Source organism: Daldinia caldariorum (genome assembly GCF_022478825.1).
Source record: "Daldinia caldariorum strain CBS 122874 unplaced genomic scaffold F4812scaffold_6, whole genome shotgun sequence".
In the NCBI taxonomy this organism is placed as follows: Eukaryota; Fungi; Ascomycota; class Sordariomycetes; order Xylariales; family Hypoxylaceae; genus Daldinia; species Daldinia caldariorum.
Window position 1 is genome coordinate 1,373,024 of NW_025953042.1, and position 25,823 is coordinate 1,398,846.

Consider the following 25,823-nt stretch of genomic DNA (forward strand, 5'->3'; position numbering starts at 1 on the left):
AAACAATATTAAAAACCACGTTATTTACTTATATACTTCTTAAAAAAGTTGGTTTAAACTTAATTTAAATTTTATTAATATTTTTACATTAATATATAAATAAATATCCTTTAATTAACTTAAACTAAAATCTTATATTTTCTTTAACTAAATTATATATTTAATAATAATTATAAGGATATAATATTTAAAATAATTTATAATACTTCTTATATCTTAGGTTTTATTAAAGGTTATATATATAAGTTTCTGATCTCGGATTAAGTTTCTTAATGTTAAGGATGGGAAGTTATCTATTTATATTTAAAGAGCATTCAATTCTGGTGGCTTTTTGTAAAATATATACTATTTTAGGGATATTAATTTTTACAGCCTTAAAGTTGATTTAAGTAATTAATACCTTTTTTCTTTATATCTTAAGATATTTATTAATAATAATAGCAATAAACTTTCTTTTAATATATATTATTTATTGTTTTTATAATTTTTTAATAATTAAAAAATATTATATTTTTAATTTTTATAATTAAATAAAAATTATAATAAAAGGGATTAGGGCTATTTAATCCATTAGGAATATATAGAATTTTTAATTCTTTTTCTTTTCTTATTTAATAATTTATTTTTAAATTTAAGTATAATTATTTTTAATTAACTATCTTAAATTTATATTAATAATATTATTATTATATATTTATTAATTTATTACTTATTATTCCATTTTATTAAATTTATAAAAAGGCTATTTAAATTTTTATTATTTTATTATAACTTCTTATTTATTAATAAATTTTATAATTTTATAAAATTTATTTAAATTATAATTATTTATTTAAATTATTATTTAAAATTTATTTTTTAAATTATCCTTAATGGTTATAATAAGTATTTATTTCTTTAGATTATAATTATATTATTCTTTAACGTAATTAAATATCCTTTATAAGTAATTTTTATCTATATTTTATCCCCTTTTTACTTTAATGGTTAATAAGGATAATTAGGATATTAATTAATCTTTTATTTATTTTTTATTATTGTTAAAATAACGTAGGCAATCCCATTTATTACATTTATAAATATTTTCTTAAAAATAGTAATTATTAATAATAATATAGTTCTTAATATTTAAGGCAATTTAAGAAATTTAGATATTAAATGCTCTTAGGGATATTGCTCTTGTAACTTAAGGTTTAAATTATTCTTTTAATATCTTAAATTATTTATAAAATACTTTATAATTTTTAAATATATGGCTTATTTTATTATAATTATAATATTTAATTTTAATTATATCTTTCTTAGGTTTTTCTATTTTAACTATATTAAAATTAACTTCTTTAATTTCTTTTTTAGTATAAATGAAAATAAGTTTTTTAATTTTCTTTTTTTAGAACCTTTTATATAACCTTTTATTATAAATAATAATTTATTTAATATATTTATTAATATATTAAGATCTTTTCTTTTTAGAGATTTTATCTTTAATTTATATGGTTAATCCTTTATAAAAATAGTTAAATTGAATATCTTTAAGAAGTTAGGCAATTGTTATAAATTGTTTAAACTTAATAATATACTTTAAGGCTTTTTTAATTTATTTTAAATTCCAAATAACCTTATAAACATCTTTTTTCTTAAATAAGTTACTAAATATTAATTATATTTTATTTTTAAAGTTAAAATATTTATTAAAAATATATTAAAATTCCTTTATTTCCTTTTAAATATTATTAAAATAGTTATTTATAATAGATTATAACCATTTAAAAACACCACCTTCTAAATATTAATATATAACTAAAACCTTATATTCGTCTTTAATAAAATTATTTTAATAAAAAATTAAATAAAATTTAATTACATTAAATTAAGCTTTTATATTTATAATACCATTATACTTAAATAATAATAAAAACTTAAATCCTTAATTTATTAATAACAGGACCATAAGTTTTTATTATTTTATAAATTATAGGTTAAAATCTTTATTAAAATTATAATTAAAATTATCATTTAGATTATTATTTTTCTTAATCTTAAATTCGGTTAATTTTTTCTTAAAAGCTTTAAACTCGTCCTTAAGTTTTTTATAATCCTTATATATTTCCTGAAATCCATCTCTTAAAAGGTTAATTTACTCTCCTTAAATTAAAGTTTTTTCCTTTTTTTTATTAATAATTTCCATAAACTTCTTTTCCTCTCCCTTAAAGAATTTAGCTTAAAACTTAGTTTTAATAAGGGCTATATTATTAATAAATCTTAATACATAATTAAGAAATAATATATTAAACTCGTTATTTTATCTTATTTAATTAATTTCTATTAAAAATTAATTTTTAAGGAATTTATTTAATAAATATTTTAAAATAAATAAGTTATAATTAATTTAAATAAATAAAAAAATATTATTATTAATATTTATATTACATTTAATTAATAACAGTACTAATTAAAGAACTATTAAAATATGATAAACTTACACTTAAATCCATTAAAATATAATAATAAAGATTTTAATTTTAAATTAATAATAATAATATAAATTAAATATTAATAAAACATTAAAAATATTTATTAAAAAGGTTTAAAGTCCTTTTCTTTATATAAATTAAATATAAAACTTAAATTAATAATTAAAAAAACATAAATAAATGTTTAAATATATAATAATTTTAAATATCCTATAAACCTTTTCTTTACCTGGTGTTTTAAAGGTATTGTGGATCTTATGGATCTCGTTAATCCAAGGGATCTCATAAGATCCATAAGATCTATAAGAGTCTTGAGATCCAATTATCCGAGGTTTAACCGAAAAGGCGTTAGTTGACATCCCCGCTTCCATATTAGGTATGGCTTTGTTGCCTGTTGGTTCGTAACAATACCCAAAATTCCTAATTTAAAATATCCTTAATAATCTTTTTTAAAATCTAAGGATTTAATTTATAATTGCACTACCTTTTAATGTAATTAAGCATTTCTTATAAGCAATTTTTATTTATATTTTATCCTTTTTTAATTTTAATAAATAATAGGTATTATTAAAATAAGAACTAATCTTTTAATTCTTTTTTATTATTATTAAAATATTATAAATAATTTTAATAATTATATTTTTAAAGATTAAATTAATAATAATAATTATTTAAAATAACGTAATTTTTAATATTTTAAATAATTTAAAGAATTTAAATATTAAATACTTTTAAAAATATTACTTTTATAACCTTAAGCTTTAATTATCCTTTAAATACTTTAGGCTATTTTTAAAATACTTTATAATTCTTAAATATATAACTTATTTTATTACAGTTATAATATTTAACTTTAATTATATTTTTTTTAAGTTTTTCTATTTTAATAATACTAAGGTTTATTTCCTTAAGTTCCCTTTTAATACGTAAAAAAAAGGTCTTTTTTGTTTTCTTTTCCTAAAACCTTTTATATAATTATTTATTATAAATAATAGCTCGTTCAACATATTTATTAATATGTTTAGGTTTTTTTTCCTTAAAAATCTTATTTTTTACTTAAATTACTAATCCCTTATAAAAGTAATTAAATTAAATGTCCTTTAGTAATTAAGTTATTACTGCTAAGTATTTAAATTAAATAACATATTTTAAAACTTTTTAATTTATTTAAAATTTTAAATAACCTTATAAGCGTTTTTTTTTAAATAAGTTATTAAATATTAACTTTATTTTTTTCTTAAAGTTTATATATTTATTAAAAATATATTTAAACTTTTCTATTTTTTCTTAAATTTTATTTAAATAATTATTTAAAATAAATTAAAGTTATATAAAGGCATTTCCTTTAAAATATTAACAAATTGTTAAAACCTTATATTTATCTTTATTAAAATTAACTTAAAAAAATATTAAATAAAGTTTAGTTATATTAAGTTAATTTTTTACATTTATAATCCCATTGTATTTAAGTAATGGAAAGGGTTTAAATCCCTTATTTAAAAGTAAAGGAATAGTTAAGTCCTATTATATTAAATATAAATTAAGTTCGTTATTATTATTATTTCTTTCTTTTTTAATTTTAACTAATTTATTATGTAAGTTTATTAGCTTATCCTTAAATCCCTTATATACGTGATATACCTTCTTTATATCCTTTTTTAATTATAATATTTTGTTTAAATTATTATTTTTATTATTGCTCTTATTTTTAACTACTTTTTTTTTTCTTTTATTAATAAATTTAACAGTTTTTTTTACTTTTTCTTTAAGCTTTAATAATCTTACTTAGGATTTAATTTTTATTAAAACCATATTATTAATTAGTTTTAAAACATAATTAAAAGGTGATATATTAAGTTAATTACGTTTTTTTATTTAATTAATCTTAATTAATAATTAATTCTTAAAAAATTCGTTTAAAAAATATTTTAAAATAAATAAATTATAAATAATCTTTATAAGTAAAAGGATATTTTTATTAGGGCTAATGCTTATATTACACTTAACCAATAATATTATTAATTAAGAAGTTATTAAAATGTAATAAACTTATACTTAAGTCCGGGAAAATGTAATAATTAAAGTTTAATTTTAAATAAATAATAATAATATAAATTAAATATTAAAATATTATTAAAAGCGTTTATTAAAAAAGCTTAAAGTCCTTTCTTTTATATAAATATAAAACTTAAATTAATAGTTAAAAAAACGTAAATAAATAATTAAATATATAATGGTATTATATATCTTATAAACTTTCCTTATTCTGGGCTTAAAGCCTTTATAATCTTAGTAATTTTAATAATCTCATGAAATTATTAAGATCACTAAGATCACTTTCTTTTAACAAGCTTATTAAGGTTTATCCGTTTTCCTGATCGTACGTTTTAAGATCCCCGCTTTTATATAAGGTATAGTTCTTGTGCTGTTAGTTCGTAACATAAATCCCTTACTTACGCCATAAATTAAGGATTTAACTTATTTATAATTATAAATTTTACTAAAACCGTAATATTATTTACTTATTTTATGTTATTTAAAGTTATGTTTTTTTATATAAGTATAATTAAATGTATAAAAGCTTTTTATATTAATACAAAATGTTTAATGTTAATAAAATTATAAGGAATTAAACCGATTAAATTATTAATTAATATAAATACAAATAAAGCATATATAAATGGGAAATAAATTTAACCGTTTTTTTAAATTTATTTAGTTAATTTAATTTTATTAATAAAATATAATTTTAAATATAATTATTATTTTATTTAAATTTAAAAAATTAACGAAAAAATATTATTTAATATATGTTATTTATTTTATATAATAAATAAAATAATTAAATGATTAGTAATAATTTAAATTATAAATGTAATTAAAATATAATGCTTTTTATTTAATAAATAAATTAAAAAAATGTATTTATAAGTAAATTTATTAATAATATTAATTTAATAATAGTTAAATTAAATATAATTAAAAATTATATAAAATTAATTTTTATTTATTTATTTTTTAATTCTTTTTAATTTTTTTTTTAATTTTTTTAAATATTATTATTATATTAATTTACTTATTATTTATTTTATTTTATATATATATTTATTAATTTTTAAAATTTATGAATTTTTTTATATTTAATTAAAATTCATAAATTTTTTATTTTTTATAAAAAAACTTATTTTAATAATTTTTATTTAATTTAATTTAATTTAATAATGATAACTTTTTATATACTTAAAGCATAAGTTTATGTACTCGGGTATAAGTTCGGACATAGCATTTGCACTGCGCGCGCCACCCCTTTTCTTGAAATCTCAGCTTGTTGACATAACCAACATAGTTAACTAGGTAATTTACATTGCTATCTATCGTATTAACTGTTGTTTCACCACTTTACCAATTGAGGACCTTGCATCCAACTTATTTCCCAACTTTCCATCCAAGTTTCGATATCGGTTATGTCACACCTTGTGATTTGTTATACTTGCAGTAGGATTCCCACTGTTCTTTTATCTTGTCTCCCGTACTTCTCTTTTTTCCTTTGGACTCTTCTCTTTCTTTCGAGTTAGCATCCTTTTTTTGTTCCTTAATTCAGCGTTCCATATTCCACTTTAAGCAATGTCTCGAAAATACTTCCTAGTTATTGCCGCTACTATCGTCTCATGCCTCCTTTTGGTTTTCTTCTCTTCGAATAGTTCTATCAACCCTACTCGGCTAACCTGTCAGTCGCTATTTGTTTTAAATTTTCTAGCCTCGCTTTTTTAACAACCGGCTAACTCATTCACAGTTAACTCAATTGGCAATGTAAACCTGCCGGTCAAGTCCGAGTCTTCACTCCCTCAAGAGTTTCCTAAAAAGATATGGCAGAGCTGGAAAGATGACTCCGATGACCCAACTGATCGAACGATGGGCTTCCCGCGTCAATGGCGGGCCTCGAATCCTCATCATCGATACGAGCGTATCACCGATGCTAATGGCCAGACTTTCGTAGCAGAGCGCCTTCCTTCAGACATTGCAAATCTGTTTTCTACTTTCAGTGATCCAATCCTAAGAGCCGATTTCTTAAGGTATTGCGTGATGCTAGTTGAAGGGGGTGTATGGGCCGATATCGATGTACGACCTCACCGTCCTATCTCGGAGTGGATTCCACCGCAGTACCTGGACAAGGCGAACCTCGTTGTTGGAATTGAAAACGACCACCACAAGAGGCCAATTTGGCGAGGCTCTCCATATTCTGTTCAGCTCGCGCAGTATACCATCTTGGCGAAGCCTCATCACCCGGCTATTGCCAAGCTAGTAGAACGGGTCAAGGAGAACCTGAAGACATTGTTGCAGTCCAAGAAGCCAGGAGAAGCAATCACTTTTGAAGATGTTATGGCTACAACCGGTCCGTTCGCATTTACCGAGGTCTTAATGGATTATTTTACCAATACTACAGGCCTTAAGCACACTGGAGATGAGCTTGATGGTCTTAGAGAGCCGAAGCTTATAGGGGATGTATTAGTGTTGCCTAAAGATGCCTTCGGCTGGTTACCGCAAGAGCATTATTTGGACGCGGGAGATCCCGGAATTCTAGTTGAGCATCTGTTTATAGCGTCCTGGCGAGGCAGTCATCCGGGTTAGCAGCGTACGGGCTGCGAATAACTACTACATCCCCTATGAAGCACTTAGTTAGTACTGCGGTTTACATGATTTATTTAATACGTATAATGATTCAGTCAAATTGCCCTACAAATTTGCACGCGACTCCATTATTCGGAGATGATGCCACTGTACTTGGTTCAATTTCACTTTGGACCACAAGTCCTGTCCTATAACACCTATGGTCCGATTTAGCGATACTTGGGTCTCGGGTTTTGCTTCGCGAGACGCCGGGGAAGGAATAGTGTCATTTTGTGGCCTTGATCCTTCATAGGCTATCATTGGGAGATCTTCATGCGGTAAAAGAACGCCCTAGTCCTCTATTGGTTGTTAGTTGCGAGTGTTGGTTGTTTACTCGGAGTTGTTGGTTGCAGTTAATTGTTGAAAGCATGGGTATGGACCCACAGTTTAGCCCCTTATTTTCAATATTGTACTCTACTCCCAGCATCATACAGGCCTACCCGCGCACTATTCAGTTATGGCACGCATCAGGCGTGGTATACTATGTATATGATGATGAGTTGCAAGTTGAGCCGACATGTTCGGATATGGGATCATATGGGGATTCGGATTTTATAAGTACCTCCGATGATCGCAAAAGCAGGGGTTGAAAGCAACAGGTAGGTATCTACGCCACTGGCAATACATTGAATTTGCTATAGAGAATACGTCCCTGCCACTGCGTCCCTGCCACCCTCACTGTGAATTCACTTTCCATTTGTTTTGGTGTTCTGTCTTATCATCGCTGAGCAGGTTTCGACGACCTGAAATTTACCTACAATGACGAGGCTGTCTTATTTCTGTCTACAGCTTGCACTTTTCCATTTTTTTCGTGCTACCTTCGCTATCAGCAGCCATTGCTATTACCCGAATCAACAGGAAGCCGAAGGTGATTCTCCTTGCAACCCAAATGCGGACTCGAGTGCCTGCTGTGGTCGCGGTATTGGTACGATTTGTCTTTCTAATGGTCTATGTCAAGGACCTAACGGAGCTGTAATTCGGGGCTCTTGCTCGGACAAGTATTGGGACTCGGGAAACTGTGCCAACTACTGCTTAGGTGAGTTAATTAATCAAGTAACTGTCTGGTTGTCTTCTACCCGGCTCGAGATATCATTGGCTAACGTGTATTTCGAATACGAAGGCGCTTCCCTTGGGGGTACTGATCTGGTTTCTTGCGCAAACGTCACTAAGGACGACACATCTTATTGCTGCAATGGTGCTGAAAATTGCTGCGATTCTGGAGACGGCAGGTTCTCGGTTGGTCCGCATAATCCGACCACATCAGCGACCTGGAACGCGGTTTCAACCAAGTTCATACTGGTTGGGATAACATCAACATCTTCGTCAACGCGTACTGCGTCATCAATCCCTACAGCATCCTTGACTAGGGAGTCGACAACTTCACCCCCAGGCTCAACAACAGCTAATAGTACTATTAGCGGCGAACTTCCAAACGATATTCCTACCAGCACAAATATAGTTTCGCAACCCGAGAGTACCTTTAATTTGAATCAGGGAACTGCTACATCATCTGATCTTAGCGATGGTGCGAAGGCCGGGATTGGTATTGGCGTCGCCATAGGGACTCTACTTATTGTAGGTTTGATATATGCATTATGGAGGTTGAAGAAAATGAAGAATAGGCTGGCCAAGGACCAACCTGGAAACCAAAACAACCAAGCCCCTACATTTCCCACATCCGAGGTCCTGATGCCTCCGAATAATGTCAACATGACATCAGCTCTACCTCCCAAAAGCCAAAGTCAGATATCAGAATTGTACGGGCACGATAATCATCTTCACGAATTACCTACCGAATCTACATAGCGGATATGCGATCGATATTTTGGGATCGATAAGATATGTTGAATAATAATCCATCTCTCCTTTATTCGGATGTTGCCGTCATAACTGGGGTGTCGATATCTTGCACCGCTGTGGCATCATCGGTGCCAAGCCGGGGCTGGTAGTGGGTTTAGGAAGGCGGCCATCGTTATCGCTTGTGTTTGCGACTTTGCGTTGCATTCTATACCACAAAGGCCTTACAGGACAGTAATAGGATGCACGTTATCGGAATAGTGTATATAATATATTTCCTCGTCTTCCTTTGCGCACTAGCAAAACTCTACCTTGTAGGTATGCTTTAATCTACAAACATCATGAAGCTCATTACGTTTATTTGGTTTATTGCGATTCTTGAGACCACTGCTCTGGCTAGCCTGAATGGTAGCGTCCGGTTCGAAGGTTTCAAAGTTTATAGGATAGAAACGGGCGACTACGCTGCCGACCTATCATCAACATTTGAGGATTTAGCTGTCGTAGAGCTTAGCCGTAATCACGGTCATGGAAGCTTAGCCACCATCGATATCGCAGTTCCTCCGGAATATGTTGCAGCCTTCGATACGCTTGACCTCAACGTCACCATACTAAGTAAAGACTTAGGAGCAGACATTGCGACAGAAGGTCCCCTAGGTAGCTACCCAGGTTCGCGCTGAAAACCCCATGGTTTCTTCAAAGTTCTCACTAACTTTCACGGAGAACTTGATGATCATGGTCTTCCTAGTTTATCTTGGTTCGACTCATACCATGCTTATGGCGATCATGTTCGCTACTGGGCCGACCTCCAGGCTGCGTTTGTTAACAACTCGGAACTTATCCAAGTTGGAAGCTCGTTTGAGGGGCGAGCTATCCAGGGAATTCATCTCGTATGCCATACTCATAGTTCCCCCTTTTAACCCTCTTGCACTCGTTAGTAGGAGAACTTATTACTGATATTTCTTTTTTGTGGCGGTGGTAGTGGGGTATCAGTGGCAAGAATTCAAAGCCAGCAGTCATCTTCAATGGGAACGTACATGCTCGTGAATGGATCACCTCTATCGTGCGTCTTGATATACATCGCCCCCTTTTCAACCTGCACATATAGCTATCCAACTGATTTCACAAACTTTTCCTAGGTGGTCGAGTACCTCTTATACCAGCTTGTGACTGGATATAAGAACGACACGACAGTACAAGCGGCGCTAGATAATTACGATTTCTATGTCCTTCCAGTTGTGAATCCCGATGGTAAGCTAATAATTGCCAGAACTCGAGGTGAAAATGATCCATACCACTAATTATAATCTCATCAAGGATTCGTATATTCCCAAACAACGAATCGACTCTGGAGGAAGAATCGTCAGACGAGAGACAACACGACCGCAGTCGGCACCGATATCAACCGAAATTGGTCTGTCGGGTTCGGTGGCGGTGGGTCTTCCTCCAACCCGGGTTCCGAGACATTCAGTGGTTACCGACCCGGAGACGCGCCGGAAACTGCCGCACTAATGGAGTTCGCTCAAACGCTCGCTACTGACAAAGGAATCAAGTTGTATATTGATTGGCACAGTTATGCGCAAGTGATCTTACTCTCATACGGCTACACTTGTGATAGCTTCCCACCAAATATCGACCGTCAAATAAGTCTAGCTAGCGAAACAGCAGCCAGGATTGCCCAGCCTTGTATGTCTAGTATTATTCCTTCTTCTTCCGCCATTGCACTTAAAGCAACCTTGGGCCTACGTGCAAGCACCTCAAAACTGTCGATTACTGCTTATAACGAGCCAGACCGCTAACCAACCTGAGGGTAGACAACACAACCTTTGAGTATGGCCCTGGGTGTCTAGTGTTGTACCAATCGAGTGGGAATGGCAGGGATTATATGACCGATGCAGCTGGGGCGGAGTTTGGATGGGGAATCGAGCTTCGATCCACCTCTTACGGGTTTGTGCTTCCTGCAAATCAAATCCTACCGAGTAGCATAGAGATCTGGGAAGGTATGAAATATTTGTGGACGAATATGTAAGAGGACAATCTGACAACGGTCGAACCGTTACCTTTGGAGGCACTTAATAGTATCCTCACCGTACAATATATGGTATCAGGTTTCATTGGTTTTTACTTCTTAACCCCCTTTTATAGATACATGGGTATCTACCTGGGTACCTAAGGTATATATTAGACACCAAACTACCTCATATTGTGCTATTAGATTCATTTTCTGAACAGTACCAGAGTTTATGTCAAGTACCGCAAAGACTGCTATGATATTGGGCCTCTTCAACTTGGGAATAATATTTTTTTTTCCATTACTACTGCTAAGTAGGCTGTAAAAAGAAGTACCTAAACAGAAATACTATATACTAGAAGAGTCTCCAACTGCCAGCAGTACCATCCTTAGTATTTGTACTTACTAGTATTCACACGTAAGCCCTCAGTGTTTGCTATGACCTTGCTACTCATTGCGTGCTTCCTACAACGTATGCGATGTCTAGCATCATTCAACACAGTGACAAAGGGATTGTTTTCATAGCCTCTTAGGCCTTCCAAAGACTTCCCTTCTTTCCTGACCTTCTCCAAGGAAAAAGGCTGTGGCCTCCCTTCATACTCACAGGACTTAGTATTTGCCATGGCTCCGAGTGCAGTCCAGCTAATACGTTCCCTGCGCGTCCTCAATCGCTCGTGGGTGAGGCTTTGTGCTAGCGCAGCGAGCTCTCGCATTTCGCTCAGTTCACGATCTATCTTGCAAGTTTGATTGAGAACACCGAGTCGAGGATTCCCGTCAGGTAGAAGAGCGTCGAAGTAGTCATGCAAAGTGTAATGACGGCTGCGAGGTAGTAGATGAAACTTTGTCGGAGCCGGCATAATGGTATGGATGGTGTACAAACTGCCTACGAAGCGACCTTCTAGCCTCTGACGGATACCGAGAAGCACACCAATCTGCGCGAATGGGTCATCCGTGAATGCAAAATGAGTGATTAAGGGGTAAAGAGAATCCCTCTTAGCTTCGAGTCGTTGCGACGAGGTATTCCCAAGAGGCAAGGTCATTTCTATCGCTGCAGCGCCAAACGTGAAGACTTGGAGCTTGCTTAGTTGATCCCCAGGAGGGAAATCGGCGCAAAGGCGGGAGAGGAGCCATGAAACATCCAGTACCCCCGTGTTATGGGCGAGAATGCGAACACCTTCTGTTTCTGGGTTTAGAAGACTTGCCCGAACGGAATTGTAGACATTTACAGATCTTGTCGTAGGTATATGAGCGCTCCGTTGGAGAAAGAAAAGTATCGTGTCCAACAAGAAGCCCAGTCTATAAGCCATGAAGAAGTGCATATCATGACCAAAGATCCTCGTTAGCCTGGGTGCAAGTTCCTGGCACACATGGTCATCGTCCATAAAACCACCAACCACGAACCAATCGAAGTCCTGCGCTTTGCTACTTGAAATATCATCTTGGGCCTTTTTGGTGATAAATTTTGAAGACTGAGACCCGCCGTTAATATATCGGATGATAATCCAGATGAAAACGGCTTGTAAGCCTAACCATGGTAGAAGGACTAGCCCTGGAACAACTAGCCATAGGAAAGAGATAGAAAGCAACCATTGTAGCTGGAGAAGTGATAACAAAATGTAAAACGTCACTCCCCGTACTTTGGCCCAGCTCGTTTCGTGTCGACGGTTAACTATCGCCACGCTAATAGCCAGTAGAATCCGTGGTACAGCAGAAGCGACGTATGGAGCGTCCGCTTTGAGTAAAGATAGGAAGGTTTGCTGGTGGCTTAATGGTGTTGTTCCTAGAGAGCTGTCTTTTAAGGCCAGTGCGAGACTCAAACGGAATGTTTCTCGTGTGAGAGCGTCGCGGTAGCTCCTGCTTGGGGACATGATATGAGGCGACGTGAGAGATAGTCATCGGTCCATGTTGTAGAAATTTAGCGTGGAGTTTTCAACTCCCAAGGCTAAGCATAGATAGGACCGGGTACGTAAAGAAAAGGAAACTATGTCGAATGTTATTTATGAATGGAATTTGTTGACATTCCAAACCAGATCGAGCACGCATTCCAGCGGCACACGCGTTCATATCACAGTTAGCTGCCCTCTAACAAGCAAATAAATGGCTAGACATATCAATACATATCACTTCATGCTCTTGTTAGGACCGTTTCATTTCATTCAGAGTGAACGTATCCTTGAAGAAAAACGTTTGCAAGGTCGACTTAGCTGGTAAAATTCTCCTAGTGTTTGCAGCACATGCACGTCACATCTAGCAACGCCCTTGGTATCTAGCGGGCGTCTTGAATAAAAGGAATGCTTTCCTTCAAATGCAAGTCGTCAACTTTCCACATCGGTGTACAAAACGTATAGACGGAGGAGTGTTCCGCTCCCGTCGAACGGGCCTTGTCTCAATCGGTCATGTCTCCGAAATGTGAGGCTGTGGATATTCGCAGAAGAACGGATAGCATCGGGCATTTCCTGGGGAGGGGTGGATTTGGCCCATTCTGACAGCTTCTGGAATGGTCGTGGCGGAAGGAGAGAAGTCGGTAGACGAAAGTTGTAAATTGAAATATTCTATTTCAAGGCTTGCAGAATCGTTGAGGGGGTTGCTTGGGGATTCTTCTGATATGCTTGGCGTGGGCGTGGGCGTTGATTTAGCCTACGGCTGAAGTGATGAAGTGATACCCAAAAATTGTGTGTACGGGAAATCTACCTAGCTGTAGATCATTGCTACCTTGCAGCCAGTCAAGGGACCTATTGGGTCAATCAAGGTAAACTAAAATTAGTATATTCAGATGGCTTGGAAAACGTCAAACCTGGGATTTCCGAGATCCAGAACGGCAAAGGTACGTACTACTTGTAGTTGCCCTCAGAGGCTAGAACTCTTGGGTGCTATCAACGTTAGGTATATGGAAGTTCTACATATGTACCTAGGTAGGTAGGTATGGGGTGAGACGTATGGTGATTTCCTCGATCAGATCGTAATACCATCGTACCCATACCAAAGATACTATCACACTTTCCTAGGTACTCGTTATATTGCGTACCTGCAACCCGTACGATATATGAGGAAGGAAAGACCACCTGTCTTTGTAGGTACATTGCCGTAGATACATACATACATAAATACATACATGTGTACCTAACCTAAGGTAAGTACCTAAGGTTACATAACCGTACCTACTATATAGGTAGATAATGGGACGTGATTGCCTGTTTACTCAAACGCCTACCCTAGGTACCTAGGTAGCATATAAATGTAATTAACCTTTTCGTTTATCCTTGGCCATCTCGTACCTTCCATCACCATCGTATAGTTATCTTCTTCTAGTCGGAAAGGGGGAAAGAACATAAATTCACCTGTTCCCTTACCCAAACCATCGTATCCCAGTGTCATCTTTCCACCAAACCATCACCACCTAATCCATAGGCAGAAAAAGGACACACTGTTCTTCTACCTTTGCATTGCACGATCACTATATATCCCTATAATCTAAACCTAGTCTCTCTGTCCTACTCTACACAGTCAACCCCATTCAACCAGAGTCACAATGAAGTGGCTTGACAGCCTTCTCCCTCTTGGTATCCTTACCTCTTTCGTTTCCGCTGCCCCCATTGTGGAGCGACAGCTCGACCTATATGAACTCCAGATTTCTTGGTAATTGCAAACCGTTCTCTCTATTGATTTTGCCTTCTTCCCTTATTGTTGCTGATAGTATTCGTAGCCCCGCCAACAAAAAACTCGACGGCCGCTTCATTGGCTTAAAAAACAACACACTTGGTGTCTTCGATCGAGATGATGTCTCGCCCGTCAAGGTCTACACTGTGGATAGTGAAAAGGAGGGCTGCAATGAGCTCCACACGTACCCGGTGGGCATTGTTGACCACTCCATAGGTCTCTTAGGCCCGCCTGATCTGTTGACTCTCGTCGATATGATGAACCCGCGCTCTATCAACCCCGGTGACGGGGATATTGCCCAATGGGACACTTTCCAGCTTTCAGACGGCAAGCTTACCAATGATGCTGAAGGCCAATGGCTAGCATTCCCGAGTGGTGGCGATGCTTGGAAGGTCAAATGGACTGATGGTAAGTAGATGGAGATGCTCTTTGGCTCGGCTAATTACTGACCAGGACAGGCTTGGCTGTTGTCACTACCGACTTTATGGTTGTTGACGTTCTACTCAAGAGTGCTGGCGAGGGTCGCTATAACGGAGACTGAAATGGTGGACCCGCGATATAGGATGGGAACCAAGGGTAAATAAAAGGAATATGATGTATTAGGTGGGCAGGTATCGTATATAAGGCTCCACGTGTGTAACTCGTATACATCCCAGCCACACATATTCTAACAATATTGAGGCCGCGTAAAACCGCCGTATATACGTCCCACCCTAATCGTGATGTAAGATGCGGCAGCCTTGTTCTATGACCCGTGAAGGTAGTGTCAAGGTTCGGATAAGTTGTTCAACGTGCAAGTATGTTGACCTTTAATGTAACAGCGCGCTCGGAAAGCAAAAACGAGGGGGAAAAACGACAAGGAAATATGGAAAAGCTAACATGTAAAGGATCCGCAAAGTGAGGTCCGACGAGGGCAAACCACACTGCCAACGCTGTGTAACTACGGGCCGCAAATGTGACGGGTATCTGCACTGCGTGGCACCGTCCGGGCCACCTATTCCCAGGAGTCTACAGTGAAGATGAGAGGCGAGCGCGTGTGTATTACGAAATGGCTAGTCGGCAACAGGTTTGCACTTAGACGGTATAACTCGGCCACCCGAGAGCTCAAGATTATGAACAACGAGCCTTTGGTTTTGGTAGCGTGTATATTATTCATCTGCATCGAAGTTTTACAAGATAACCGGGACGGAGCCATGCAGCATTGCAAGCGCGGAGTCTGCATTCTGAACAACATTGAGGCTGCCTTTCCATGGAGAAAAGAATATCTCTCTCCAATCTTCCGTCGGCTAACTCTAATTATATCCGTCCTTCTTCTCAATGGGTCAAACGGACTGCATTAAATTTCTTATCCTAGAAGACCGGGTTCTACAGGAGGACAGTAGAATTCGATATACACATTCAAACAATGCTCGGATTCATTCCACTCTAGCGTGTAATTAGTTGAAAATGGAGTAATATATTAAAATACAAATAATACACATAAGGGTCGTTTAGTAAAAAATGGTGTTGTCCGATTCGTGGAAGCAGCCAAGTCGGAAAACCCCAACTTCCCGTAACTTAGACATGCATTTCGATTGTGGAGGATCGAGCATCCCACGCATATCGGATCCTGCAGTATATTAGAATGATAATTGTTTCCCCGACGGTCTCTCGATACCACATTGGGGTACTTTAATTGAACCCCTCATTTTGTCCTACTTATGAATCTTTTCCCTTTGCTTTACTCGTCGTCACAACAGCTTGTACATTTGAGATAAAGTCACCATATAATCAGAATCGCTGAGGAATCAAACACTTACAGAAGTATCACTTGATATCCACACAACATGACCTCAGGCTCTAGTAGTTCAAACGAACCGGCGAAGCCGTCTCCGCAGCTTTCTCCGGATCTTCCGAGTACTACCACGTACCTAACAGGCCATAATGAAGAGGGAAAAGCGATCATACAGTCAGTGAGGCCAGCATCGTGGAAGGCCTTCGAAGGGGGTATTAGTATGTCTTTGGCTCAATGGAATTCCTTCCCTTTAAGTACCTAGACTCTGTTCGCGTTGGCTCCAACCTTGTCAGCGGAGATTATCTCGGACGTCGATCTCCTCGCTGTATTTGCTGTGTGTCACAATATTCTAACCTATGTTGTTATAGTGGGCTTCAACCAGATTTATACCAACAAATTCTTGCCGGATCTGAACAATGATGCCGATATAAAATTCCACGAGGAGATAGTCGCGGGAGGAAACCTTGGATTAGCCACCAAAGGCGGAACTGTCTGCCGTATGGTCGACTTCGGACCGCAGTATGAGTGTATGATGCATAGAACCAAGTCGCTGGACTTTGGTATATTGATCGAGGGCGAACTGGAGTTGAAGCTAGACGACGGCAGTATCACAAATATGAAGCGTGGTGATATAGCAGTTCAGAGAGCAACGATGCATTCCTGGCGCAATCCGAGCACCACTAACTGGGCTCGCATAGTTTTTGTGCTTCAGGATACTCAGCCGTTGTTTGTCGGGGGAAAGAAGTTCGGAGAAGACTACGGTAGAGGCACCACAGATCTTCCACGGAGCGGGAATGACGATGATTAAGTCTCTAGATGTACTAGAATTTAGATTTAGATGACGCTCTTTTATAAAGGCGAGGAAATGGTGAGAAATGTGTACCTACCTAAGGTACCTAGATACCTGACTTTATTAAATGTAATAAAGCGAGCTACCTAAAAGAGCAACTTCAATGCTTGAATCCCCCGCTGTAATGCCATTGGTCAATCACATGTAGAGAAAATCGTCAACGGAACGGTCAAACTTTCAATCGCTACCCCGCTGTACGGATCCTTAGAGGAGGTACCAGGTACGATCTAATCGATTGGGTGGGGATTTTATTGTAGTACAATAATTGTACATCTGAACTGTACTTAGGTAGGTTTTAGGTACTGCGTACATGTAGGAGAAGCTCCAAAAGCCCGTTATAATCAATCAGTCGATTTTATTGCGAAACTTCAAAAATTTATCGGCGACTTATGATTTTAAAACTATGACGGCTCAAAGATTATAACTACGCCATTTCACCTCCACCAACATCCTATACAAGGTGCTTAATGAATTAAGTTGTGTCTGATTTAATTAGACGTGCCTATAAACACATATACATTTGACATAAAAAAAAAACCCCCAAGGAAAAGAAAAACGAAAATTATGGCATCGCCCTATAGCCCGCGAAGCGTTGCCGACGCTACGCGATTTACTTCTAATACCCCCCATGCGAATGCGAAAGCCCCATTACGAACTCCTCTACAAAGCGGCTCTTCCGCATCTACTACTTCCTCACAGCCAGCCAGAAGCATGCCATCGCCCGGCATGCCCCGACCGTCGGCGCCGGAGACCATGGAAGAGCGTGTGCGCCGGTTGCGGGCCGCACATCTTGCGGCGAGGAAGCATGAGACGTCGCGGTTCGACCGTATCGTCGATGCATCTAGGAGGTACTTTGATGCTGCTCACAAGTTCACCGTCCTGGGCTTGATCGGATTCAGCGGTAATGCCTCCCCCAGAATCTTTTTTTTTCTTCTTCTCTTCTTCTCTTCTGATGCTCTCGGTCGAGACCTACGCACGAGAATCCTGAATCATCTCTTTTTTATACTTGGCTCCTAACTAGTATGTCTTTGAACAGGCCTAGCACTCTTCGTAACCGTCTACGCAACAGCCGATATGATGGTGTATAATCGCAAGCGCCGGAACGAGTTTTTCGCTCTACAGAAGCAGCTTAAAACCGATAGTCTAGAGACCGCACGTCTGGCGTATATGACGGGCACGGCATCTGCCGAACAGGTTGCACTGGTAGAGGAAGCCGAGGAAAAAGCCAGACAGTCGGGTGTGAGCTTACCACCCCTGTTATCGGCACCCAAGCCCATCGTTTCAGAAGGAGACGCAGTTGAGAGCACAGAGAGAAGTGCTTGGCCGGGAGAGTCCATGGTCGAGAGTAGCATGTCCGCTGCAAGTGAAGTGGAGAAGCCCAAGAAGAAAGGCCTCACGGCGTGGCTGTTCAGCGGGCTGAAGAAGGAAGAGGGTAGCGAGGAGCTCTTACAATTTGACAAAGAAACCGCCGCGGCGTCGGGTATTACCAGCGCGATTGGCGAGTCGCAACAGGCCCTGAAAGACAAGGCGAGAGCGGCATTTAACCAGGAGCGGGAGAGCCAAAAGAATGGGGGTCCTCTAGACCAACTCAGTTCGAGCGAAAAGTCTACAAGTAATGAGAGTAAGAAGAGCAGGTGGTGGTAAAGCTGACAGAAACACCTACAATGATGTTCAAAAGGTAAAATTCAGTGAAGTGATAAGGGTGGTGGTAAATGCTATATAAGCCCACCGGCTGCAACACTCCGTTGTATATAGGTACTCGACGCCGTTGATACCATCAGATATGGCATGGGTTTGGCAATACCTATTGATTACGAGAAGATTGGTGTATCATTACCACATGAAAAGGACAGAGAATTAGACTGGGCTGGGCGTATTGGAACGACAAATGACTATTCTACTGTATAATTCTTAGTTCACCACCCAATCTATCATGTAACTTAACTTACCTGGTAAATAAGGTAGGATACCCTCTTCACCACCAGAAAGTGAAGTGTCCGAGTAAGCTTGTAAGTCCTAAGGCGAAATGTTATATTTAGGGATTAAACGATATATAAACCCATCTTTGACTGCCTAGGTATGCGCTGATCTACCTACAACTTCTACCAATAATTCGTCCCTGAATTCACTTTTTGGAGACTTCCATTTTAACGACTGACATGCCCCCCTTAAGGCTAATGCTCTCTTGGTATAGAGGATAGGATGTTTGATATCTGAACCAACCCCGACTTATTTTTGGCTTTATGACTTTCAACGCCTATGACACCACGGTCTCCATAACGCGGAAGATAAAGAAGAGACGGGAAAAGAGAATTGTAGAGTTAATGCACAGATCCCATATCCTTAGCTCCCGATTTAGCCCTCCAACGAATGCACACATTTCCCCTTGAAGTCAATAATCAATGACCAAATGCAATAACGACCGTAAGTTGGGTATTAGCGTATGAACGGATGATGTATGCAGGTAACAAAAATAAAAATATACAGCAACGGTAGACAAACCTACGATAGGAGAAAAAAAGTCTCATGGTTTCACTATCATGCAATGCTTGTGTTCAAGGCAAGACATTTTGAGAGATGGATGAAATGAGATACCACTAGGCTCCAAGGTAAGCTGCGTATGTCGCCGTTTCTACTATTATAAATAGCAGAGTTCGAGAAACGGACTAGAAGATCTGTTTCACCCATGGAAACCCTTGGTTTAGGCAGGTTGACTGTAAACAGCACCTGGATGGGCCCAACACGCCTCGCGAAAGAAGAGGACATTAAATGTATCGAAACCCCTAGTACCTAATATCTGCTACGTCCGGAATGGGGCTGGCATATTTCTACGGACGGCCGAAAATGTGATACTTTGAGCGGGTGTCCTCAATGCGCAGTTCTATCCTTACTCGTCTCGTTTCTGGCATGCCCATGGAATATTGTATGTCGCCTCTGGCATATCTTATCGTATCGTCCAGGTTAGACCTAGAAGTTTCACGGTAGCCCTTTGCCAACTATGCTAAGAGATAATAATGTGATTAAAGTGGCCTGGAATCTTCATGCGGCACTTTTCGCAGTCAGCTCGGTAGCCTATACTGAATGACTTCTTCATGCCGGGTTGGAGCGTCCAGTTATTGAGGGTATGCTTGCTACGCGAATGGCCAAACTTGCCTCTCGGCGACGGTGTAGCTGGGGCCGAGGAAGGGGATGATGCAGGATCAGTATCCATCATACCGGCGTCATTTTCTGCGGTCTGAGGGATAGTTTGGATATTAGGGTGAATGGCCATGGCGTGAGGGTTTATTGAGTGAGGCATATGCGGTAGACAGGGTCTCTGGGGTTGAGATGCTGTAGAGTCCAACACCATACCTGGGCTTGCTGGCATGTCTTCACCGCCGCTCTCGCTAATAGGGGACGGGAGACGTCTATTTTGGACCATGGACCACTCAACAGCAGCTCCTGCATATCGCGGTACCGAAGACTCGTCCTGTCTCGTTGGGAACGGCTTAGCGCGCGCAAAATCAGCCTCACTGTCAGGTACCATAGCATCATCATTTGACCGGTTTGTCATATGCACCGTCTGGTTCATCGTTCCCCAACTCTGTCCTCGCACTTGCGCAGCAAAAGTGCAATGTATCGGGGTTGGTAACCGTCCGGTAATGCTAGCGTTGACGGAATCCGCTTGGGACGGACCGGGTTGAAAAGGTTCGGATGAAGAGTCCATCATCATATCCAAATCTCTATCGACGTCCATAGACGGATCCGATTGTTGCTGATTTCGCATATCTTCCGAGTCAGAATCAGTCGGCGTGATTGAGGAAGGAGGTGTGGTTGCTGCAGTTGGTACCGCAACCGGAAAGCCTGGTAGTCCTGACCGTCGTTTCTGTGTTGGAGAAGTGCGTAGAGGAAGGGATTGTAGGCGTTTCTGTTAGAAAAAAAGTCAGGTTAGTTGCGACGTTTCGAGTCGAGCAAGGGATTCGATAGCTTCGTGTGGGTTTCCATCGAATATGACCAGTAACTTATGAATTGACACAGCTTATACTAACATTACGATGCTCAGTAAAGCCCAAGGTCCCGTTCATACCATCCCCCGCGCTGATCTGGATACCGCTGTACTGCTCTTCATCTTCTCTCTGTCGTTTCCGCGGAAGCTCCTGCCAGTGAGGGTCGAACATGTTTTTATTATGGGAGATAACTTGGCCCTAGGGATTCAGAAAAGAAAATAAAAGCAAAAAACGTCGGAAAGGAATTAGGCTCGAATACCGGCGCCAATTAACAACAGAAAGACGATAATGTTAAGTATTAAAAAAAAGAAAAAAGAAAGAGAGACCAGGGCTAGCAGGCCAGGGGGCGGGTGCCAAAAGCGACTGAGTTATTAGATGCCAATTGTTAAGATATATCGATATAACCGCAGTGCCAGGCTTCAGCGGGGGAAGGATGGCAGAGGTGGAAATAGGAATGGGAGGGAGGGGGGATCAAGACTGGAATCTCGGTTCGTGGCTGGCTCCAGACCGCAGACCGCAGACCGCAGACAGACGGTTCTTCTTTCAGTTGTCGATTAACCGTTTACGAGAAAACAAACCAGTGAGCACTGAGAAATAGTTTAGAGTCTTCTTTCTCGCGTATCATATTCGATATAAACAAAACGCACGAAGCACATTGCTTGAAAACCAGAAGGAAAGGAGAAACATGTAAAGAAGATGTTAAATGCACCTGGCAGTAATTCACCGGTGACGATCCCAGTCCCATACATCTGACGATTGTGGGGATCTAAAAGTCTCCATATTAGGTATATGTAAATAGTATTGTACATGCACATGGATCATCGCACCACGTACGGCCAGCCTTGTGTATTATGTGCGTAAGCCATCTAGGCCATCCACACTGTAGGTACATCTCCCGCTTGTACCTCAGCCATGCTCATGCCTTGTGCACCTAAGGTACCTACTCCAATACCCAGGTAACCAGCCTCGTACATAAAGCAAATTATTATGCAGGTATCCACAATTCATTGAGTCGGCCCATCTACAATGATATGACTTGGCATTCATAAATTGGATGACATCTTCGTCCGTATGTACACCTTATGAAGGAAGTATCTAGTTGACAAATTTATTAGAGGTAACTTCTACTTTTTATTTCCCTCCTTTTTTATATCCAATACCGTTTTGATTTTGCCATTTGACTGATTCCAATCACTCTCCTTACACTCTATGCACCCACCTAGTAGGTAGTCTGAGCTCCTAACAAAAATATGGGATAGATGCGACTGGAGCACCACCTCGACCAGTTTTCAGCCTGGACAACAAGCTAACCTTCCAAGGCTAGGAAGGTTACTTACTGTTTCTATACCTGAAAAAAAATAAAACCTGCTTTGATCTTCTTAATGGGTGGTTGCAGTGATGAGATACAAGATGCGTTTCATAATCGACGCCGCGGCCGAACGGGTACTCATCTCATCAGCCCCGCTATGATAGCGACCCGGGCCGTCCACATCGTTCGTGGTTCATCCGGCCCTTACTCGACCTCTGGATAACAGGACTACGCGATATCTGTTATGTTGGCCTTAGCTACCACCATATTATAGAATCTGTTGTAAGATATAATCATATGATGATAAATAGTAATGGGGCATAAGGACTTTATCTCTATGTGGTGGGAACTGAGAGTATTATGCATGTGTGAATGTGAGATACCTAGAGAGTTACACGTTAGGTATCGGAGGACGTTATATCCCGTGTAAGACAGGAACCATAGGTGGCGGAATTGGCAAAGCCCGCGAGATGACAATGTCTATTGGCCTGTTAGCCTCGTACAATATTGCTATATCCAACCTCCTCTTGTTGGACTGGGTACTTGAATCTTTTTTTTTCGTATCCTCGTTGCTTTCTTCATGTAAAGTCCAGGTTATCCAAAAACGAACCAAGAGGCAAAACGGATAAAATAAAGTTACGAAGCCCGTGAAAAGCATGAAATAAAACATCACGTACGATATGACCACCAAAGCCCATTTTCCGAATAAAGAAAGGTTCTCGTACGGCATATTATCGATAAAATTTGGTTGTGTCTGGAATCTGGATATTCATACATAGAACTAGCCCGTTTGCTACGGACAATTCGACATCTCGTCCGTGACCCGATCTGATAGGTAGGCAGATATACTTATGTAGATAGCTAAAGAAGCTGGGTTTCTATACCATTACAAAGACATTTTTCGAAAATATTTCCTTTTCCATTTCAATGAACAAGTGCTGCACTTCGGAACGGAGGCTTTGCTTTTAAATATACTAAGGTTCTTAATCCAGATACTTTGGGTATTATTGTTCTGCTTAAGCTGATACCTAATTTTCAAGTATCGACAGATACCTCTTTGATGCTTTTAGTTAATTAATCGATTTTACGCTATCACATATGATAAACTCTAGCTGGGTTGAGTAGACACATCCTACAAGGCGGTCGTATTGCCTTTGAAAATACCTAGAGGGAATTGGTCGGCGATCGCCTGGTAACCAGCAACGTTGGGGTGTAGATGATCGCCACCATCGTATTGAGAAGCCAGGTTAGCTGCGTTGGAGGGATTCGCTAGAATCTTAGCAAAGTCAATTGAAGCATCGAAGCTGCCGTCTCCACCGCTTAGAATCCATTTGTTCACCGTTTGTCTTGTTTGGTCTCTAGTCGGGTTACTATAGCTTTGTCCGTTCCCGCCGAATGGTGTGATCGTTGCACCAAAGACGGTCAGACCAGCCGCTTTTGCATCCTGAGCGATTGTCTTGAAGGACGACGTCAAACTATTTCCGATGCGAGATTGCGTTCCTGAGTCCGTAGATCCTCCTCCGATGTCGTTAACGCCTTCAAAAATGAGTGCGTACTTGACACCGGCAGCTGTGAGTAGATCTCGTTTGTAGCGCTGCATGAGCGGCGGGCCAAGACCGCCAGAAAGAACGGTATTGCCGCCTGCTGCCTGGTTGCACACGGTAATGTTGGTGATTCCTTCTTTTTGCATCCTAGCTAAGAGTAGATCGGGCCAGCTAAGAGGATCTGTTAGTGAGATTATCGGTTATAATATAGATTCCTAACTATACCGGTTATTGGCATTATCAATGCTCCCGCGGCCATCCGTGATACTATCGCCAAGAATGACGAGGGCGGCAGTCGTCTTCGGGGCCCAGGCTTCGACAGCTGTGAGGAAATACCAGTGCGCTGTGCTCGCTCCTGTAACGGTCGAGGCATTGAGGTGGTTGCCCTGCTGCATCCAAGATGTTGTTCGGCTGCCCGGGTGCCCAGTAATACTACTCCCAGATTGGCCAGGTTGCGAATATAGACTGACAGTGACCATGGTTTGAGGGCCAACTTTGAAATCGACTGGGTCAGTGTATGCAACTTGACCCCTTGGGATCGTGACCGAACTTGAGCCATTAAAAGTAAGGCCCTTTAATGTCGCCGTATCAATGCCGTTAACACCAGCCTTACCTCCTGTTGGAAGGGCTATAGATGCTTCTGTGATAGGAAGGTCACTCCCACCAAACGTGTTGGAGATCTGGAAGCGAAGTCTTTCCGCACCTATGGAGAGATGAAGCGTCTGGCGAAGAGTGGCATCCTTAAACGCCGCAGACCCCGACTGAACTCACAGTTAGTAATTGGTCTCCAACTATCCAAATAAAGAGAATAGAACATACGAATGGGGAGGGCGGTAGGTTATTAGGTTCTACCAGCTGCGGCATCGAGGTCCACGTTGCCACCCAATGGGATTCTTCTTCCTGACAGGGGGCATTGCAAGTAGGAAGTGCATCAATGCATAAGGTCCACCAGAGTAGCCAGGTGGTCAAGATTGAGAAACGGAAGCTGAGGCTTCTCAGCGTAGTTGACGAGAACGCAGCTGTCATGTTGGCGAGGAGTAATGAGGAGACGAACGCCAAGGCATAGGAAAGATATCTATTACTTCCATGGCGGCGGCTTGGATACTTATTACAACAAACCCAAGATGTTACCCGAGGTTTAGAGAGACGGATAATTTACTTCTGCCGTTATTTTGCCTTGTTTTGCCTTGTTGGTATATTGCTATTTAGCCGTAGGACTAGTTTCTGAACGCTTAATCGAAGACAGTCTAGCTTGTATATGAAATAGACATGGTGAATTAAATGAGAAAAGAAGGCTGAAGTCAAAAGAAGGGTTTAAAGGAATACAACGTCACGAAATGAAGATATACGCAATATGATATTTTGATCAATCTTGCAAGTATCTCAATCGAGTTCCTGTAGCAGTGTACGTAGTAAAGGCTAAAATGTATGTTAACGAAGTCAAATAAAACCTTCCAGACTCGAGATTTATTCTTTCCCAAATGCTTCCGTATAGCTTTCCAACTCGGAGCGTATATTGATGATGTAGGTAACTTGGTAAATCCAATAGTATGCCAACAGTGGATCAGGAGGAAAAGGAAGAAAAAGTTTTCGAAGTTCAATTCCTAGGACATACCTGGTACCTTAGTGTAGTACAAAGGGTAGTACAAAATACATGGATGAGGTACGTAATACCCAATTGAGGATAAGTGATAAGTAATGAATGAATAAATGAATGAATGTACTATGATATAGGGTAGTAGTACCCCTCCATTCC

The 25,823-nt window shown here is 38.8% G+C and overlaps 10 protein-coding genes across 10 annotated transcripts; 7 read left to right on the plus strand and 3 right to left on the minus strand.

Moving 5' to 3' along the window:
* Positions 1–5,734: 5,734 nt before the first annotated feature.
* F4812DRAFT_425314 (glycosyltransferase family 32 protein) lies at positions 5,735–7,559 on the plus strand. The gene is made up of 2 exons (XM_047933917.1): positions 5,735–6,199; positions 6,266–7,559. The coding sequence occupies exons 1-2, from the start codon at positions 6,099–6,101 to the stop codon at positions 7,101–7,103; spliced, it is 939 nt and encodes a 312-aa protein (XP_047791277.1). The 5' UTR covers positions 5,735–6,098; the 3' UTR covers positions 7,104–7,559.
* A 258-nt stretch (positions 7,560–7,817) lies between these two features.
* On the plus strand, positions 7,818–9,114 carry F4812DRAFT_353003 (uncharacterized protein). Its single transcript, XM_047931746.1, has 2 exons — positions 7,818–8,178; positions 8,263–9,114. Exons 1-2 carry the CDS (start codon positions 7,902–7,904, stop codon positions 8,946–8,948), a joined length of 963 nt encoding a protein of 320 aa, XP_047791278.1. The 5' UTR covers positions 7,818–7,901; the 3' UTR covers positions 8,949–9,114.
* F4812DRAFT_470711 (zinc carboxypeptidase A) lies at positions 9,068–11,146 on the plus strand. The gene is made up of 6 exons (XM_047939011.1): positions 9,068–9,605; positions 9,660–9,826; positions 9,919–9,999; positions 10,076–10,187; positions 10,254–10,622; positions 10,751–11,146. Exons 1-6 carry the CDS (start codon positions 9,281–9,283, stop codon positions 10,963–10,965), a joined length of 1,269 nt encoding a protein of 422 aa, XP_047791279.1. The 5' UTR covers positions 9,068–9,280; the 3' UTR covers positions 10,966–11,146.
* Positions 11,147–11,228: 82 nt separating this feature from the next.
* Positions 11,229–13,528, minus strand: F4812DRAFT_425320 (uncharacterized protein). The gene has a single exon (XM_047933918.1). The coding sequence runs from the start codon at positions 12,813–12,815 to the stop codon at positions 11,337–11,339; it is 1,479 nt and encodes a 492-aa protein (XP_047791280.1). The 5' UTR covers positions 12,816–13,528; the 3' UTR covers positions 11,229–11,336.
* Positions 13,529–14,126: 598 nt separating this feature from the next.
* On the plus strand, positions 14,127–15,302 carry F4812DRAFT_425322 (uncharacterized protein). The gene is made up of 3 exons (XM_047933919.1): positions 14,127–14,583; positions 14,651–15,012; positions 15,063–15,302. Exons 1-3 carry the CDS (start codon positions 14,477–14,479, stop codon positions 15,143–15,145), a joined length of 552 nt encoding a protein of 183 aa, XP_047791281.1. The 5' UTR covers positions 14,127–14,476; the 3' UTR covers positions 15,146–15,302.
* A 355-nt stretch (positions 15,303–15,657) lies between these two features.
* F4812DRAFT_425323 (uncharacterized protein) lies at positions 15,658–16,106 on the plus strand. Its single transcript, XM_047933920.1, has one exon. It carries the CDS (start codon positions 15,717–15,719, stop codon positions 15,942–15,944), a length of 228 nt encoding a protein of 75 aa, XP_047791282.1. The 5' UTR covers positions 15,658–15,716; the 3' UTR covers positions 15,945–16,106.
* A 42-nt stretch (positions 16,107–16,148) lies between these two features.
* Positions 16,149–17,320, plus strand: F4812DRAFT_425324 (uncharacterized protein). Its single transcript, XM_047933921.1, has 2 exons — positions 16,149–16,596; positions 16,747–17,320. The coding sequence occupies exons 1-2, from the start codon at positions 16,431–16,433 to the stop codon at positions 17,184–17,186; spliced, it is 606 nt and encodes a 201-aa protein (XP_047791283.1). The 5' UTR covers positions 16,149–16,430; the 3' UTR covers positions 17,187–17,320.
* Positions 17,321–17,553: 233 nt separating this feature from the next.
* F4812DRAFT_353146 (uncharacterized protein) lies at positions 17,554–19,319 on the plus strand. The gene is made up of 2 exons (XM_047931747.1): positions 17,554–18,129; positions 18,265–19,319. The coding sequence occupies exons 1-2, from the start codon at positions 17,793–17,795 to the stop codon at positions 18,870–18,872; spliced, it is 945 nt and encodes a 314-aa protein (XP_047791284.1). The 5' UTR covers positions 17,554–17,792; the 3' UTR covers positions 18,873–19,319.
* A 792-nt stretch (positions 19,320–20,111) lies between these two features.
* F4812DRAFT_353166 (uncharacterized protein) lies at positions 20,112–21,599 on the minus strand. The gene is made up of 2 exons (XM_047931748.1): positions 21,257–21,599; positions 20,112–21,135 (listed from the first exon to the last, which is right to left on the minus strand). The coding sequence occupies exons 1-2, from the start codon at positions 21,383–21,385 to the stop codon at positions 20,230–20,232; spliced, it is 1,035 nt and encodes a 344-aa protein (XP_047791285.1). The 5' UTR covers positions 21,386–21,599; the 3' UTR covers positions 20,112–20,229.
* A 2,056-nt stretch (positions 21,600–23,655) lies between these two features.
* Positions 23,656–25,667, minus strand: F4812DRAFT_470715 (SGNH hydrolase; the record flags this gene model as incomplete). The annotated part of the gene is made up of 3 exons (XM_047939012.1): positions 24,887–25,667; positions 24,293–24,828; positions 23,656–24,238 (listed from the first exon to the last, which is right to left on the minus strand). Exons 1-3 carry the CDS (start codon positions 25,091–25,093, stop codon positions 23,656–23,658), a joined length of 1,326 nt encoding a protein of 441 aa, XP_047791286.1. The 5' UTR covers positions 25,094–25,667.
* Between the last annotated feature and the right edge of the window lie 156 nt (positions 25,668–25,823).

Excerpts from the sequence above, each read along its gene's own strand:
- F4812DRAFT_425314 (XM_047933917.1), top strand. The coding sequence starts at position 6,099 with ATGTCTCGAAAATACTTCCTAGTTATTGCCGCTACTATCGTCTCATGC. Across the intron at positions 6,200-6,265 it reads ATCAACCCTACTCGGCTAAC|AGTTAACTCAATTGGCAATG; the intron begins CTGTCAGTCGCT and ends TAACTCATTCAC.
- F4812DRAFT_353003 (XM_047931746.1), top strand. The coding sequence starts at position 7,902 with ATGACGAGGCTGTCTTATTTCTGTCTACAGCTTGCACTTTTCCATTTT. Across the intron at positions 8,179-8,262 it reads CTGTGCCAACTACTGCTTAG|GCGCTTCCCTTGGGGGTACT; the intron begins GTGAGTTAATTA and ends TCGAATACGAAG.
- F4812DRAFT_470711 (XM_047939011.1), top strand. The coding sequence starts at position 9,281 with ATGAAGCTCATTACGTTTATTTGGTTTATTGCGATTCTTGAGACCACT. Across the intron at positions 10,000-10,075 it reads GTGAATGGATCACCTCTATC|GTGGTCGAGTACCTCTTATA; the intron begins GTGCGTCTTGAT and ends AACTTTTCCTAG. Across the intron at positions 10,188-10,253 it reads TCCAGTTGTGAATCCCGATG|GATTCGTATATTCCCAAACA; the intron begins GTAAGCTAATAA and ends AATCTCATCAAG.
- F4812DRAFT_425320 (XM_047933918.1), bottom strand. The coding sequence starts at position 12,815 with ATGTCCCCAAGCAGGAGCTACCGCGACGCTCTCACACGAGAAACATTC.
- F4812DRAFT_425322 (XM_047933919.1), top strand. The coding sequence starts at position 14,477 with ATGAAGTGGCTTGACAGCCTTCTCCCTCTTGGTATCCTTACCTCTTTC. Across the intron at positions 14,584-14,650 it reads TATGAACTCCAGATTTCTTG|CCCCGCCAACAAAAAACTCG; the intron begins GTAATTGCAAAC and ends TAGTATTCGTAG. Across the intron at positions 15,013-15,062 it reads GAAGGTCAAATGGACTGATG|GCTTGGCTGTTGTCACTACC; the intron begins GTAAGTAGATGG and ends TGACCAGGACAG.
- F4812DRAFT_425323 (XM_047933920.1), top strand. The coding sequence starts at position 15,717 with ATGAACAACGAGCCTTTGGTTTTGGTAGCGTGTATATTATTCATCTGC.
- F4812DRAFT_425324 (XM_047933921.1), top strand. The coding sequence starts at position 16,431 with ATGACCTCAGGCTCTAGTAGTTCAAACGAACCGGCGAAGCCGTCTCCG. Across the intron at positions 16,597-16,746 it reads GGCCTTCGAAGGGGGTATTA|TGGGCTTCAACCAGATTTAT; the intron begins GTATGTCTTTGG and ends ATGTTGTTATAG.
- F4812DRAFT_353146 (XM_047931747.1), top strand. The coding sequence starts at position 17,793 with ATGGCATCGCCCTATAGCCCGCGAAGCGTTGCCGACGCTACGCGATTT. Across the intron at positions 18,130-18,264 it reads GGGCTTGATCGGATTCAGCG|GCCTAGCACTCTTCGTAACC; the intron begins GTAATGCCTCCC and ends GTCTTTGAACAG.
- F4812DRAFT_353166 (XM_047931748.1), bottom strand. The coding sequence starts at position 21,385 with ATGTTCGACCCTCACTGGCAGGAGCTTCCGCGGAAACGACAGAGAGAA. Across the intron at positions 21,136-21,256 it reads GCTTTACTGAGCATCGTAAT|AAACGCCTACAATCCCTTCC; the intron begins GTTAGTATAAGC and ends TTTTTCTAACAG.